General features: G+C 36.4%; 2 protein-coding genes across 3 annotated transcripts; both read left to right on the forward strand.

Annotated features, from left to right (window-relative positions):
• Positions 1–1,009: 1,009 nt before the first annotated feature.
• LOC128510771 (acidic mammalian chitinase-like) lies at positions 1,010–10,005 on the forward strand. Of its 2 annotated transcripts, XM_053483278.1 has the most exons (12): positions 1,010–1,105; positions 6,497–6,597; positions 6,688–6,717; positions 6,792–6,996; positions 7,091–7,147; positions 7,237–7,402; positions 7,611–7,735; positions 7,876–7,999; positions 8,287–8,472; positions 8,615–8,734; positions 8,829–8,970; positions 9,149–10,005. In XM_053483278.1, the coding sequence occupies exons 2-12, from the start codon at positions 6,564–6,566 to the stop codon at positions 9,412–9,414; spliced, it is 1,455 nt and encodes a 484-aa protein (XP_053339253.1). In that variant the 5' UTR covers positions 1,010–1,105; positions 6,497–6,563; the 3' UTR covers positions 9,415–10,005. The 2 variants fall into 2 exon arrangements, with proteins under 2 accessions (XP_053339253.1, XP_053339252.1); XM_053483277.1 differs by lacking the exon at positions 1,010–1,105 and having other exon boundaries at positions 6,208–6,597.
• A 772-nt stretch (positions 10,006–10,777) lies between these two features.
• Positions 10,778–16,686, forward strand: nucks1b (nuclear casein kinase and cyclin-dependent kinase substrate 1b). The gene is made up of 8 exons (XM_053483326.1): positions 10,778–11,175; positions 12,558–12,607; positions 13,597–13,648; positions 13,855–13,883; positions 13,977–14,105; positions 14,259–14,429; positions 14,548–14,688; positions 14,859–16,686. Exons 1-8 carry the CDS (start codon positions 11,159–11,161, stop codon positions 15,185–15,187), a joined length of 918 nt encoding a protein of 305 aa, XP_053339301.1. The 5' UTR covers positions 10,778–11,158; the 3' UTR covers positions 15,188–16,686.
• The last annotated feature ends 534 nt before the right edge of the window (positions 16,687–17,220 follow it).

Genomic DNA, 17,220 nt, shown 5'->3' on the forward strand with positions numbered 1-17,220 from the left:
TATGCTTTTTTTAGGCAGGATAATAAACAGCCTACTGCCTTTCCCTGAATATGCCGCAAGATTTAGATAATTTAAAAGGATCCTGTAGTTAGTTGTTTCAGATGCAGAGATAAGGTCAAGCATGATTAAAATGGCATTAAAACCTCTTGTATTAAGTGTAATAAGCCACTAGTCAGTTTTAGAAGAGTTTACTTGCTATGATTAAGCAATATCACACGAAAGGGAACCTTGCAGTAGTGCTGCATAGTTTCACAAATGCGATATTAGACTCAAGATTATGCTGTAGTTATTTCACAATGCCATTTATTATCAACAGATTATGGTTTGTTTGTTTCTTTTACCAGTTATTTTTCTTCGCCAATACATATGAAAGTAGTTTTAAATTCTTACTATTACTATGTAGCCAAAAGTTTAATATCAGCTAATGTCTGAGGTTCTGGGGTTGAATCCCAAAAAGCTAGTGTGCTATGCAGGGTGTAAGTAAGAATCCCTTGTTCCACACATAGTGTCTGTGATCTGATATTGACCATGAGCAGAGCGTGTGGGTTTTAGCAATTATTGTACAATTATATGAATATGTGAGTGACGTAGAGTAATACATTAAGTTAAACATCCCAGTGCCATTACGCTCTATATCAGCCCTCGTGAAATGCCTGTTGCCAGATCAAATTACTTAAGCAGCACTAACTGTATAATACATCCTAAAACATAAACAATACTTGTTCAAAATATTAATGTTTTAAAGTTTTGATTAAAGACAGCAATTTTGAGATTGTGTCTTTTGAGAGACTGCATCACAGAATGTTTAAAACAAGGTGAAACCAGTGAGTCTACAATTAATGATAAACCAGAACTAACAGCATTCAAAATTTTTGAAATGAAATGGAAGGAACTACATCCAAAAAGGAAGGGGAAGGTTACATACGAGTTACGATATCAGTTAACAGAGAAAGTGGCACAGGATCAAACTGAGTCAGAGGAGCAAAGCATTCGTGGATACAGATGGCTCATGAACTGGTGGACAAATGACGGATCTAACGGCCTTAACTACAAACAAACAAACAAACTCAAGAAATGTCTTACAGGTTTCAAGGGTCTCATGAAGGTATGGAGTCTCTGGCAGGTTTAAAAGCTGCATAACTAAAAGGGGCCTTCACTCTAAAAAATGATTCTGTGGCCTTGTAAATTTCACAGTTATAAAAAAGTTATGTTACCTTAATAAAATCTCTAAAAGTCACATACATGATTGTTTGAGTTAGACAAATCAAAATAAATGCTTAAAAAAACAACTATTAATTTTGTCTTAAATTTACACTATAATTTAAGTTTACTTCACTAGTAAAAATCAGTATTTGACTAACTTAATTATATTTTTAACATGCACTTAATATTTTTTGATACATTTCAGTCAAAATATCTGTTGATGGAGTAATTGTACTGATTAGTTTCAAGAACTACAATTATCACTCATTCCAACTCAATATTTTTTATGTTTAACAACAAAAACTTAAATAATTGAGTAAATTGCCCTGTGCAAGTGCTCATGGGAAGTCTGGTGTAACATCAGAGACAAGAAGGCTGTGAGGATGTGAGAATGGACATGAAGCACCTGGAACATTCTGGAACATTCCTTACAAATCCTGGTGAGTAAACAGCTAACACAAGTTACTGTAATAATGACTCTGTCTGCCTGCACACACAACTTTATAGTGTGTAAGTTACTGTTCTGAATCATGTCACAGCCGAGCTCCAGAGCTAACGATAGCTAGCAACAGGCCAGTCCTGGGGTTCATAGTGATTTAGCTTGTTTGTTCCAACCACCGAACTGCTCAGCTAAAGCGGCGTTAATATAGACACTTAAAATCTGGTGTAAAAGGAGAGATTTAACACCGAGCAGCAGCGCGTGCATGTCCGGGTTTCTCCGTGTTTAACCGGCCGCGGTTGTGCCGCAATATTTGAATTTCTCCCGCCAAATGCGGTGATTTTGCGCAGCCAACCGCCACTGTGAAGAGGATATAAAACTAACATGTTCAAATAATTACCGCATGTGTACCGGTCCACTCCGACACTTTAAGGAGGAAACGCGGACCAAATCCGGTTTAAACAGCAGGAAATGAGGTGCAGTGTCCGGGCTCTGGTACTGTTTTATCTGTTACTGTATATGATTATTTTTAACATGATTAAACACTGAGCATGCAGCGGCAGATGTTATAAAATAAATGTGCTAAGTACTGTACTAGTAACTAAAGCTATGAAATATAAAGATTTAGTGAAAATACAACATTTCTTTCAGAATTAGAATTGGTCTAGTCTATCAAAGTTTTCCACTCGAATATACTAGATTTTAGTATGTAGAATATACTAGTCATGTGTAGATAAAGTTGGGTATCATTTTTATACAAGGGACAGGAACATGTACAAGGGACGTTCAAGTCAAAGCGGGACCGTTGATTGTGCAGAATAACAGAACACTCTCTTTATTTCTCTCTCTATTTTTTTCTCTATGTATGAGGTTGTGCATTGTTCTGTAAGAGCAAAATGCCTTTGGTAATCAAAGCAGTCCGTTTTGTGTAAAAGCAATCCACTGGAATGTTCACTGGAATTTTACCAGCAATGCGCTACAGAAAATCAAATCAGTTTTACGTCTTCATTTTAAAGAATTTTCATCACAAGCATCTTTGACGTAAACACCTCTCGTAGATCAGTGTGATGATGTATATTAACATATATTCCATTTAAATACATACTTTTTGATGTATCCAAAAAGTATGTATTTGAACGGAAGTACTATTTTACCAGTCTGGTGGACTTTATAGTAACAGTCACACTTGTACTTACTTGTATACTATTGTTCCTTTTTTAGGTGCCAGCATTATGGGATGGCGGTGTAAACTGTGTGCATTTGTCGCATCATCAAAAGGAATTTCGATCATTATGGAGTGAAGCATGGTACTGTTGGTCATGGATATTTAGTGTCCTGTGTTCATTTAGACTGTCATTGCTTCTTTAAGATTTGAGAAGGTCTGCACACATATTTGTATGGAGCCCACAGTTTGCAGGAAACTGAAGTGTGAAGGTGTGCAATCTTTCAGATGTAAATACAAAAGTCTACTTTCCACATGTTAACTGTATAATACTTGTGGCAGAAGTATTGTTTCTGAGACTGTTTACTAATAAGATAAATCCAGCTGTCTGTTTATGATCTTGTTACATGTCATTTGCAAAGTAAACCAGGTTGAGTTTAGACTTCATGTCTTGTTAAATTTGGCAAATAAATGTTTAATTAAAATGGTAATTTGTGTATTGTTTCTTTCATTCAGTTAAAATATTAAGTAAATGTAGCACATTTGTTTGTTAAATAATAGTATAATTTTCAGTATCTTCTACCTTCCATTTCATTTATATCTACTCAATTATTTTACTCATTTTCACTTTGCATTAACTTCTGATTTTCATTACATTTACTGAATTTTGTACATCATTGTACTAAATATAGTTATTCAGGTCTACTTAATTTTTTTACTGACTTGTACTTAATTCACGAAGTATATTTTACATAGTTTTTATATTTTTTTATATTAACTCAATATTTTTAAGTGTAAAAATGTTTCACCAAAAAAATTGAGTACAGCACAGTTTTATTTTTTAGAGTGTTGGGACTATGGACCAATTTAGAGGTCATCTCTGGAAACCATTTAGATCTTGTTGCTCTAACTGAGTGCTGGTATTTTGTTAGACAACTTTGTAATGCTTCTTTGGAGTTGGAATTGATCTGTTTTTCATTTACAATCTGCCTTCATTCACCCCTACATTTTTCATTAGGCATTTTCCAAGGTTGAGGATTTTTTGAGGAACTTTTTGCTTTCTGGTTTCAGAATTGCGGATAGAAGATAAATAACTATGCATCTGAAAACAAACGAGCAGTAGATGAGTTCATGGGAATAATAGCAGATGGAAAGAAATAGAAAGAATACTGCAGGACACTACTGTAGGTTAAGTGTTTGCCTTTGTTTGTGTGCAGGACTTGAAGCTAGGTGAGGTTACTTCAAATGTTGGAATTCTGCAAACAGTGACTTGTATGGACAGCAAGGCTTATTTAGACACTGAATCACCGAGATTCATCTATAAATTAGTACTGGGTACAAAGAGGGAAAAGATAGAATGTCTGAGAATTTTCATATTCAGTCTCCATTTCATATTGGGTTGATAAAGTGCAAATGGACAGAGTGTTCAATTTTAAATAACTGGACCTTAAAGTGGTTTCATTCCAGAAATATGTGAAGTGTTTGCTGGGCATACTGTCAGAATCTATTATGAAACCAGGATGCACAAATAGCCCTGATGCGAGTCAAAATAGGATGCTTTGACTGGAATATTATTATAAGAAATTATATAGAATTTTAATAACAGTGTAGCTGACAATTTAATAACAATACATACAACAAACTTTTTTTAAATAAGAAACATTTACAATGAATACGTTAAAGTTTTGTTTACAATAAAGTTTATTAATTGGTTCCAAGTCTGAATAGAATGGGAGGGTTGCGGCATCCGGCAAAAAACCTGTGCCAAGCTTGTGTGTGAATCGCATGGTCAGCTGTGGCAACCCCTTGGTGGGAGCAGCCTAACAACAACAATAAAGATATTCAATCATTAGTCAAGATATAAATCAAGTTTATTTTGTGATGACCATGCACAGGACAACTCCTATTAATATCTGTGTAAATATGATACAATATAAAATATATTATAATATATAAATGACAGTAAAGGAATGCTCATGTAATGTAAAACACTTCTTGTCTTCTTTAAGTTCTCTTAGGGTATCTGTGCATTTGAACTTGACTGTCAGTAATAATTTTTGCTTTAGGATGTTGATCAGAAATTGATTTTTGAAAGCATGTATTTTAGTTTTTTAATGTCCTTGTAATTTCAAGATCACAGCTACAGTCAATTATTGCAATGGTGTAAGTACACATGGATTATAATAAATAGTACTTGGATTTATAGCCAGGTATTTTGGGCATCATTAGGGTCACTTATTATTTTAAATTTTTTTTGACTACTGTTTTTTAAATTTCACACGTGTCTTCTGTGTTTGTATATGTATACCCACAGATAATACGAGAGAAACCCATCCCGTTTTTTTGTCCATCTGTGTAGAAAGCTGCGCTTCAACATGCTAGTCAGTTTTTCCTCTCTTTATGACATCATAAAAATAAAAAAAATTGATTAGACCCTCCTCTGGACCGCCCAGGAGTCTACCATTTCGTTTTCCTTACAACAAACAAAGTGAATAGCAACTTGTCACGGGTAAGAGCAAGGCACAGTTAATTCTCCGTTGTTGACAGAGTGGATGTTTGTTTATTTATGCTGGACAGATGTCCCATATAAATCTTGTTTGTGTGCTAATTATTTCACATTGGACAAGTTTCAGTCCTGGGTTCACTTCAAGACTGAATCTTAAGAGTAATTGATTCTGACTGTACATAACTCAACTTCAGAACTGATAGCTTTAAGTGTTGCTATTTTAAAGTTATTTTACCACTTGTTATAACCTAATCAATTTAGCCACATTAACTCATAGGATATATCTGTGATATATTTATTTTTTGTGTCACAAAATTGTAATACAAAACATAAAGTAAAAGTAAAAAAAAGGGTAAAAGAATAGAGTGTTTCGGGGGTGAGCAGCACTCCTGAGCTCCTACTTCATTCTCTCCTTCTCACGCACACACCTCCGCATCGCACACATTGGGGAAGGGGCGGTAACTCTTAAAAAGGGCAACATACATACATGATGTGATATACAACATACAGTAGTAGTGGCTGTTACAATGACCAGGAGTTTGATTCATAAGAATTTGATGGCATTTCCCTTTCAGCTGGGTCTGCTTCACTGGCATCTGTTTTGTCCGTCTCCATCGTTCTTGTGAATTTAGCGTGTTTGTTCTCCAACCCCATCAATCAATCAGTGCAGTAGTTCCTGGGGTGCAATTTTTTACCTTCCCTGTTGCATTATTTTAATTATCTTTCATTTTCATTCATTTATTTTTTGCTCAGTAGCGAATATGATTCTGAAAATGTAGCAAAGTACAATACTTCAAACAAAACATACTTAAGTAAAAGTAAAATTACAGATTTTAAAAAATACTTTAAAAACTAGAAGTACACAAAAAATACTCAATTACAGTAATGCGAGTAAATGTAAATCATTACTTTTCACCTCTGGTAGTGACAGTTTAACTTCTTCTGCACAGGGGCATGAGGCAGCAGCAGCTCATTTGCATTTACAGCTACAGACACTGAAATAGGATGGTTTGGATCAGGAGTGAAACGGACAGATGTTCAGGCATGCCAGAATGCATGAGTGTTTTTTTCAGCTGGGAAACTAACAGACATTCTTTATTGACATGTAAGACCTACAGTATGTTAAAAACATGACCTTAAAGTGTCATTTACAATCCACTATCTACTGTAAATATTACCTCTGCAGTGTTTCAAGAGGTTCAGGGTCACCTGATGGTATTTAAAGAGCAGACAATGTGGCACACTCTCTGTACATGGCAACAATGGCAAAGGTAGTCCTGGCTTCAGGTAAATGACCACTAATCAAATCATGCTAAACTTAAAATAGTAAACTCATATTTTATTGTGTTTCATGCGTTTTTCTGACTGTTCACTTAGCATTAGCCCTGCTGATTCATATGCAGCTTGGTGAGTATGAAGGTATAGTTTTTTTATACTCATGCAAAAAACAGTGTTTACTGACTTAAATACGCTTCGGACAGGTTCAGCTTACATTTTATCATGCTACTTCACCAACTGGGCGCAGTATCGTCCCACTCCCGCCACCTACATGCCTGGTGACATCGACCCTTGTCTGTGTACCCATCTTCTCTATGCCTTCGCTACCATGACCAGTGACTACAAGATTGCTATATCTGAGTGGAATGATGTGGCGCTCTACAGCCAATTTAATGCCCTGAAAAACAAGTGAGTGCATTCTGTTTTGTTGAACCTTTTCTTCACATATTCAACGTGATAATCTCTCCTCGCTTGTGTCTTTCTCTCTCACATATATTTACAGAAACAGCAATTTGAAAACTCTGTTGTCAGTGGGTGGGTGGAACTTTGGCTCCTCAGAGTAAGGACACAAACATTAATTCCTTCCCTTTCTAAAGTACAAATGATATGGCACGTCAGACTGAACTAGCTTATCCATCTTCCTATTAGATTTTCTGCCATGGTAGCTGTTCCTGCTAACCGCCAGACTTTCATCAATTCTGTAATTGCCTTTCTGAGGAAGTATGATTTTGATGGATTGGACATTGACTGGGAGTATCCGGGTAACAGGGGAAGCCCAGCAGAAGATCAGCAACTGTTCTCTATTCTGTTAGTTGTGGGTATCGACACTGAAAATCATAAATATTAGCAATCTTGTATTTGATATGCATTTGCTTAAAAAAAAAAAAGGCATGTGGTACATAATTCTTTGGCACTGTGGTAAAGTTGTGACAATCATGAAGTCAAACTTATACTGTATATAAATATGCAAAAATGTATATCATCTCTAATAATTTTGTATTCATGTATGCATTTGTAAATAGGAAATGAGGGCTGCATTTGATGCAGAGGCAAAGCAGACAAGCAGAGACACACTCTTGATGTCTGCTGCTGTCTCACCAGTTCGAAGCACCATTAACACCGCTTATCAAATTTCTCAGCTTGGCCAGTAAGTAAAGATATTACCTCTAAGATATTGTGTTTAAATGCACTCAAAGGACATATTAGAAGTTCTACTATCCTTAAAAGATGCAATAAATATGATGTACTGTACTAAGATTGGTAGCTGATATTTTTTTTATGACCTAGGTATCTGGACATGATTAACGTCATGACCTACGACATGTACGGCTCATGGGATTCTTTCACAGGAGAGTGCAGCCCCCTGTACAGGGATTCTTTTGACAGTGGTGACTACATTTACTTAAATGTGGTGCGTTTGTTAAAATTCTTATCCGGGCAACATTCTCTCTTCTGTCATAGGAGTAATTAGTGTCAGCCACTGAGTGTGTGTTTAAATATTGAACATATTTTGCCGCTCATCTGTTCAACTTTATAAAATGCAAACTGTTGAAGCCTGTTTTATTAGTATTCCCTCTATAAGACTTGAACTAATCAAAATCTTTTGGCTATTTTTGTACACATTATTGTTTGCTATGTTTGAGCTTGTTATGACACTAAATTTCACTAATACTGTACTGATCTGATTGTGCTCCTTAGGACTATGCAATGAATTACTGGAAGAACAATGGTGCTCCTGCAGAGAAGCTTATTGTTGGGTTCCCCACCTATGGGAACACTTTTACTCTGAAAAACCCTGCCAACCATGGAATTGGAGCTCCAATCTCTGGAGCTGGAACACCAGGACAATACACTCAGGAAGCTGGGGCATTGGCTTATTTTGAGGTACCTGTATCCACTGGTGTGGTTATTTGTATTATTTGTTATATGTATTAATTGTTCATTAATTGTTCATTATGAGCACCAGAAGTATTTTCATCCATTTCAGTGTTACTCTCATTGCTTTAAACTTTTTTTTCTTTGGTAGATCTGTAGCTTCCTGCAAGGGGGTGCAACTGAGGTGTGGAACTCTCAACAAGATGTGCCCTATGCCTATCAGGGAAACCAGTGGGTTGGTTATGACAATATAGAGAGTTTCCAGTTTAAGGTAAACATTATTTAAACCTCAGTGCTTTGTATAGATACTACGTGTGATTATTTAACACATAAAAAAAAATAGTAAGATTTGAATGTTTTTTTAGGCTCAGTGGCTGATGGAGAGCCACTTTGGTGGTGCTATGGTGTGGACCATTGACATGGATGACTTTTCGGGCACTTTCTGTAACCAGGGCAAATACCCTCTAATTAATGTGCTTCACAAGGCCTTTAACCTGGATCAACAACGTAAGAAATACATTCTACAGGAGTAATAACGACAGGCACACTTATTTGTAAAATGTTTATTTTATTAACCATTCCTACATGTTGCAGTCTATAGGCAAATTAACAGTTGAATATGAGTACTAAAGCATTTAGTGTCAAATACTGGTCTATTAACATGATATATATATATATTTTTAAGCCTGCAATTCCCAGACAACTCCACCTCCCCCAACAACACGAGTGACCACAACAACCCCTAGTTCTAGTGGAAGAACTAGCGACAACAGTGGCACCAGCGGGATGAACAGCTCGTTCTGCATTAACAAAGCCAATGGTCTGTACCCATTCATCCCCAACCCGAACAAGTTCTATGTGTGTAACAGAGGCATAACTTATTTCCAGCACTGCCCATCTACCCTGGTGTTTGACACAAGCTGCACATGCTGCAACTGGAACTATGCTTAATACTTTTATTAAATCACTGATTTTGCCCTGTGTTTTGATTTCTGTAATATCTGGAAGGGTACTAGCTTAATAAAAAAATAACTGTATTCATGGGTATTTACCATAAGATGGTTGTTGCTTTATAAGCAGGAAACCCGAATTCATAGCCACAAGATGCTTAGGTTTAGGAAGCATCACTGTTCATTCCCTTTCTCAGGATTGTTTAATCATCTGTAATAAAGGTTATGAAATGGTTATGCTTGTTTTCTTTTGATTTCTTTAAAATAGGGTGGTAAGATCTTTTTACCATGTTAAATGCATACATAAAAAAAAAACAATAAAACTGTACCTGGGAACTGTAAGTGTGAGTGTTAAGAATTGTTTAAGGCACATAAATTTTGGTTCAAACAAACAAAAAACAAACAAAAAAACAAACCTTCTTTCGGGCCAGAAGATGTGAAGCTGCTCATTCTGTTGTTTATCATAATATGTCCTTAGCTGCATTGTAATATTTTCATTATTGGAACTATAGCCAAAATTTGTGGATGTAGACATGTTGGGGATCTGTTTATTGAAAATTTAACATTTTATTTTATTTCTGATTAAAAGAACGAAATTAACTAAATGACTAAAAAAAAAAAAAGGTTTGTTTATTTTGATTAACAGGATTCAAAGAACCGAGTTACTAAAATGTTCCAAACTTCCCATCATTAACTCACTCATCTTCTATACTGCTTCATCCTGTATGTCGGGTCATGGGTGGCCTGAAGCCTGTTCCAGGGGACTTAGGACATAATAGGTGAGGTACACCCAAAACTCAACCCATCGCAGGGCAGACACACACACAGGCTCATTTATCCACTACGGGCAATTTGGGAACACCAGTTAGGCTACTCTCCATGGCTTTGGACTGTTGCTAAAAGCCAGAGTACACTAAGCACAGGGAGAACATGCAAACTCCATGCACACAGACCTGAGGCAGGAATCAAACCCAGACCCGGGAGGTGCAAAGTGACAGTGCTAGCCACTAAGCAACTGTGCCATCAAAATAATGCCTTAAAAAAACAACAACTGTGAAACTGTAACTGTGAATTGTATATTTTAGCAAAACCTTTAGTATTTTTAAGGTATATGAACGGGTAATTTTAAAAGCAAGGCTTTAAAAAGACACATTTTTAAGTGATTTACCCATACCACCTGCATCTCTGAACCAGCAATGTACAGTTCAGTCCTTCTTTTCATGAGAGTCTGAATATTTCAGTGAAAATATTAAGTGATAACAGGATTCCAGTTTGGGATCTTCTAAAGAACAGTTTGGTCACCCAGTGCTGATTTTTAAGAGGCATTTTAAGCCTCTGAGTCCCATCCCACTTTTTACACACATTAAACGCCTCCTGGCTGTAACAGGCCAGGCGCAATGCTCTCGATAGTAACTGGCTAGCTAGTTAGCTACCATTCATCGATAAGCAGAACCAGGTCAATCCAGTCTGTACTTAGCCAAACCAGATTCTTTTTCAATTAAAAACGTAATTATACTGTGAGAAAGGTTGAGATTTTACGTTTCGCGGTTTCCTGCGTCAATATTATTAAGAGAACGTTTGGCAAGCGTGTTAGCTTAGCCTGCTGAAAACTACCTGGCGCGTACCGTAGCTACATACCGTAGCACGCTAGTGGTTGCTGTGTGTAACCAAACCTGCCGCCAAATACTCCTCCAAAACATTACTGGGGCACTGAAACGTAACGTTACGGAATCGAGATCTGCAGAATGGCGAGACCTTCGAGGTACGTTGGCGTTTTATTTTGCAGTGCATGTTTGCCTTGTTTTTTTCTTATTTATTAAGCTTTGCTGTCACGGGTGTAAATGTTTGATAATGCGACTGGGAAATACCGAGAGTTCGCACCTCTCCATGTTTGCTAGCTGCACCGATGCTAATCGGCACCAGCTATTGAAATCGCACACTGCTACTCTCTATAGAGGGTTAGTTTATTAGGTTAAATATTGGGTCCATTTCTTACTTTTGCAAAAAAAAAAAAAAAACAAAGCAATACAATTTTTTTACCCTCAAAAACAGGATCGTATTTAAACGCCAACGTTGTGTACACGCAGCTGTCCTTATGTACAGAATACATGACTAGAGCTGGCTTCCTATCTGGACAGCTTCCAGCTAGCTTCTAAATGACACGAACACTATATAATTAATTAAATATTATTAGGTAAATGCAATAAAGCCATAAAGTGTTTAGTATAACATGAGACTAATTTGTGAAGTTGAGCTGTGGAGAGACTTTAATGGCCTAGCTAAGTTTTGTGCGCGCTTTGCGTGAGCACGAATCGCTGCTAGCCTGTTAGCTCCCCGCCTACTCCAATGGCGAAACTACGGCTGCGTTATTAACGCATTCATACAGGAGCATCTGTTGCTAACTGTTAGCTGTGATGTACTTCAGGACTGTTCACTAACGTTACACTTAAGAACAGCTTGGTAGAGTCATTATAACAAGAAAAAAAGTTATAAGTGTTTGGGGTTGTAGTAGTTATAATAATAATAATAAACAAACAAACGTGTTTATTGTTGTTTTGTTTTCCTAAAACAAACAGCTAAAGAGTTTACGGTTTTGCATTCTTACGGTAATAATAGACCGTAGTCTGTAGTCTGATATTAATCGACCATTAAAACACAAAAGCTGAGAATGTATTGAAGTTAGAAAGTCATGATATAGTTTTTACAATTCTTGGTGTATTAAACATGAACAAAAATAGTTATTTTCCTCTTCCTCTAAGTTGCACTGCAGGCATTATTAATAGTAGTGATATTATTACTACTACTACTAATAATGATGTTGAGGTGTCGCCACAGCCGGCCATTTGATCTGCACAAGACTTGGTGTTGGATGCCCTTCCTCACGCCACCCTCCCATTCTATCTGTGCTTGGTCCTGCATGCAGTCACTGGGGTTTGGGAATTGAGCCCCGGCCTTTCATGGCATGGCAGGAGAGAAACCTAGCACTAAGTTACCAATGCCCCAATAATAATAATAATAATAATAATTTAAATGTGAACCAAGACACTGGAACAACGGTAGCTGAAAACATGTATGCATATACATGCAAGTTTGCAGTAGTTTATAAATTTGTGTTCTCATCAATGCTTCTGTTTGTCTTTGCAGGAATAAGAGGGTAGTTGATTATGCCCAGTTTCAAGAGTCTGATGATGCTGGTGAGTATGCCACGGACATATCAAAGCATGTACTGTATGCAAAGCTAAGGTTTAAATAAAATGTTATGCTTGTTTGTCATAGAATTATATTATTTTAAAGCATGCAAAGGGGCATTTTAATTGTCTTAAACATTTAAAAACAAATAAATAAACCTAAAATCCATTATTTGACACTGTAATTTCTCTTACAAACATGCTACAAATACAATCATAATATATCCTGTAACAGTTAGAGCTGTTTATTCTGGATTACTGGATTTAATTTAAAAGAAAAAGTGGCAACATACCTTAAATGACCAAACATAAGCATAAATAATTGTCTGTTGGAACTAAAATCTGACTGATATGCATTACAACTGAAAAATACATTTTTAAAACTTAGAATTCTTAGAAAAGGCTATGTGGAGGTTTAGAATGTAACACTCTGTGCTAGTGGTGCACATGACCGTACATGCACATGCAGGTATTCGTGCGCCAGCTCATTTCCTGTGGTTTCAACCATACAAGTGAATTTTTACTAAATGGCAACACCATTTTCAGGCCGCAAACCCTTCTCAACAGATCTTACTACAGCACGATAACTTAATAGTAAAGGGGTTAGTTCAGTGGTTAAGGTACTGGACTATGGTTTAAAAGGTCATCGGTTCAAATCCCACTACTATCAAGTTGCTGTGTTCGGCCCTTGAGCAAGGCCCCAAGGAAATTAACCCAGAAATGCTCAGATGCAAAACGAGATGTTTTTAACCCTATGTAAGTCGCTCTGGATAAGGGCGTTTGCTAAATGCCATAATAAGAATTTACCTGTATTTCGGTGCCCTGGAAAAGAGCAAATTGAAAAAATTGCATGCGTAGCACTTAAAGACATAAGAACCATCACTGGATGCATGTGCTGTGGTTAAATAGTGAGTGACAATGGCAATTATATTTTACCTTGTAACTTGTATGTTGTTATTATGTCTGATTAATCTCAATCACCTGAATAAATTTAGATGAGGAATATGAAGGAGATTCTGAAAGACCCAAGAAGGCAACGAAACAGAGGTTGGCTTTTCAAACAATTTAATTCTAATTCAACTTCGTGCTGCATGCTTTGTTTACCAGACATACACATAATGGTATTCTGTTTTGTTAATTTATTTTGATTGCATAAACACTATTACTAACACACACTTCAGCATTTTACTTGGTATGCTTTTCAAATGTATTTATGTAATTTGCCCAAATAACTATTGTCTGGTCTTTTGCAGTGATGAGCCCCGCATTAAAGACCATAAGAGTAAGTCATGTTCTTGTTGCTAGTATTTTCAGAGCGTATTTAATGATGTGGCAACTGCTCATTAATGATAAACCCTGTCCTCTTCTTTTCCAGAGGATTTCAGCGATGATGATAATGACTATGGTGAGGAGGAAGAGGACGACGACGGTGGGGACAGTGACTATGAGACTAAAAAAATAAGCAAGGGAAGGCAGGCAACTGCTAAAAGGAAAAGACCTGCAGGTATCATCAGATTTTAAGGCTTAATTTTCTAGCTTTTTCTAAATCTTGTATGAATCTGGTTAAAGGACATTAATATTATTATTAATAATTAATTGTATGTAGATGTAAATAAAGGAATGAGGGTGTGTAAAATCTCAATGTGTTTATTGTCAGATGACAGTGATGATGACGAGAAGGTTGTGAGGAAGAAGGGTCGGCAGGTGCGTCAGGCAGCAAGTAAAGCAGCATCCAAACAGAGAGAGATTCTTCTCGGGGATGGAGGCAGTGAAGAAGAGGAGGGGGAGGAAGAGGAAGATGAAGATGACAGTGATGTTTATACAGGAGGTGCCAATATTTTTTATGCATCGTGCAGTCAAATATACATGTCTGACCTTATACTGTATATTACACAGTATTGGTGTGATTCTATTTGAAATATTTCTGAATGTTTTTCTTTCCATAGAGGATTCAGGCAGCGATGAGGATTTTATGGTGGAAGATGATGATGATGACAGCGATTATGGGCGGCCCAAAAGAAGGAACTCAAAGGTCAGCAGGCGGAGCAAAGACAAGAAATCCCCGAAATCAAGAATAAGAACCTCAGGTAATAGCTGCTGTAATTTAAAATATGTTCTGCCGAACTGCACCAGCTTTATGTGTGAACAGAATATATATATATATATATATATATATATATATATATATATATATATAAAATGCATTATTCTTTTTTTAAAATAATATTTATTTATTTATCTATTTATTTTATGGTAGTGAGCAGGGGCCCAAAAAAGAAGAGAGGAAAACGTCAGACTAAGGCAAAGAAGGTTGTATCCAAAAAAGTCGTCCCTAAAGGCGAAGACGAAGACATCGAGAGCCCCAGGGAGGGAGAGGAGGAGGAAGAAGAGCAGAAGAAGAAAAAAGATGGGCAGGACAAGAAGAAAGCCGAGAAGAAAAAATCACCCCCACCCGAGAAGGCTGAAGACAGTGCTGGAGAAGGGGAGGACAACGATGGAGAGGAAAAAGACGGGAGAGAGAGCGAGAAGGAGAAAGAGGAAAAGGACGATGCCTCTGAGGAGGATGCTCCATCAGGTGAAGACTGATTGTCTTCCTTCTGATGGCAGAAAAATATTTTACCCGTTTTTCGTCATTTTCTTATTGTGGAACAGTGGAGTTTACTTTCCACACTGCTCCAGGTGTTTTGGATGTTTGTTTATTGCTTTCATTCTGTAAATACAATATTTCAGATGAACTCTGTGAAGTATCATCCACACTATTTGCAAACAGTATCGCTAAAGTATCTGCACCACTTTTCTCTATATCCAGCTTATGGTAATCTGTATTAATGTTGAGCATTGCTTAATGAACTTTTTGCTAATTTAGTCTTTATTCAGTTACAAATGAAAGTGGTGGAACATTTATTACACCACTAAGATATGTTTGATGTTGCTAATTGATGAACATTTTTATGGCAGATTTTATTTTGTTAAAGGTCCAGTGTTACAACCTCTCAAAGTGTGTAATTACACATCCCACAATTGGATGTTCAATTGCTTAAATGCTGGGAATTTAACGCCTGAAGCAAAATGCAGGAATCATCACTTAAGCAGAACTTTGTTAAATGATCTCACTCTGTTAAATGCTTTTCATACTTGTGGGCAGGTTCGTCTCTTGTTAAATGAATGTGTAAGACTTCGTCTTGTTATCAAGTTGCTCTGTGGATTTGTAGAGTACCAAAATAGCCACAGTTTCAGTTGAGTTTCAACATTTTTCATGAAAATGGAAAGTTTCATCATAGACCACCACTTTCTCTTATAATTCAGGCTTTTTCTCCGCTAGTTGAGTGTAAACAGAAATGTTTGTTTTTTTCACCAAGCCTCAATGTTTCTGATTTATTTTCTTAAAAATATAAATATGTGAAATCTTTTTGACTGCAAATAGAACCATATTTTATAACCAATTTCAAATAAGTTTTGCAAAAAGCTTGTGTGCTGGAAAAGAATAGAAGGTTATACATTACCCTGTACATTCTCTACCAGTAAAAAAAAAAAAAGACGTTAAAAGATGTTAACATTAAAAGATGCTTTTAAAAAATGTTTTGCTTCGAACATTTCTGCAGCCTAAACTTAGCCTCTTAGCCTATAATTGCATTGTAGTACCACAGTTCATGGAGTGGCATTATGTGTGTTGTGAGTTATGTTTAGATGGTGTGAAAGGAATGGTAGGGTGTATGATGATTTTGGTATATGAATGTCAGCAAGATGTCAGAAGCGAGTTAGTAACAACCTTATTATTGACTTTGTGATGCTTCATACATGTATTTTTTAAGTATTTTGATGCTTCTAGATGCCTTTCAGATAAATTATCTGTGGAGCCAGTTGGGTGGTGAAGCAGAATGTAGTTCAGTTTACACCATCCTGAGCTTTCTCTGCTGTTTGTCTATTTCCATGACTTCTATCTTTGTCCAGTTATGTAGCCTTTCAATCTATGATAATTTATCTAAAATAACACTAAAATAATAATAAAAAAAATTAATTGAGCTGATCTGATTTTTTTGAATATTTGTTTTACAAGGAAAAATAAAATGTATCTTGCCTTTAAAGAGTTGTATGAGTCTTAGATTCTAGTTTTTTATTTTTTAAAAATAAGAAATAAGTCTTCCTGATATTTTATCTAACGTAACGATGCCTCTTGTCTAGTTTATACTAGTTAATGTGTAAGGATATAAGACATATTTAAACTGAGTATGTCTTGGACTTGGATCAGACATTTTTTTTTAAATATAAACTCAGCAAAAAAAGAAACGTCCCTTTTTAAGGACTGTGTATTTCAACAATAATGTTGTAAAAATCCAAATAACTTTACAGATCTTCATTGTAAAGGGTTTAAACAATGTTTTCCATGCATGTTCAAGTAACCATAATCATTTCATTAACATGCACCTGTGGAATGGTCGTTAAGACCTTAACAGCTTACAGAAAGTAGGCATTTAAGGTCACAGTTCTAAAAACGCAGGACACTAAAGAGACTTGTCTACCGACTGTGAAAAACAACTGCCCGAGTCACACCAGGAACACACAATCCCTCCATCAGTGCTCAGACTGTCCCCAATAGGCAGTCCATGAGGAGGAGATGC

The sequence above is a fragment of the Clarias gariepinus genome, chromosome 22, assembly GCF_024256425.1.
Source record: "Clarias gariepinus isolate MV-2021 ecotype Netherlands chromosome 22, CGAR_prim_01v2, whole genome shotgun sequence".
Classification (NCBI taxonomy): domain Eukaryota; kingdom Metazoa; phylum Chordata; class Actinopteri; order Siluriformes; family Clariidae; genus Clarias; species Clarias gariepinus.

Bases quoted from the DNA above. Each gene is read 5' to 3' on its own strand.
- nucks1b (XM_053483326.1), top strand. The intron at 14,106-14,258 runs GTATCATCAGAT...GTTTATTGTCAG, and splicing joins TAAAAGGAAAAGACCTGCAG to ATGACAGTGATGATGACGAG. The intron at 14,689-14,858 runs GTAATAGCTGCT...ATTTTATGGTAG, and splicing joins ATCAAGAATAAGAACCTCAG to TGAGCAGGGGCCCAAAAAAG.
- LOC128510771 (XM_053483278.1), top strand. From the start codon at position 6,564: ATGGCAACAATGGCAAAGGTAGTCCTGGCTTCAG. The intron at 6,598-6,687 runs GTAAATGACCAC...CTGTTCACTTAG, and splicing joins AAAGGTAGTCCTGGCTTCAG to CATTAGCCCTGCTGATTCAT. The intron at 7,148-7,236 runs GTAAGGACACAA...TCTTCCTATTAG, and splicing joins TGGAACTTTGGCTCCTCAGA to ATTTTCTGCCATGGTAGCTG.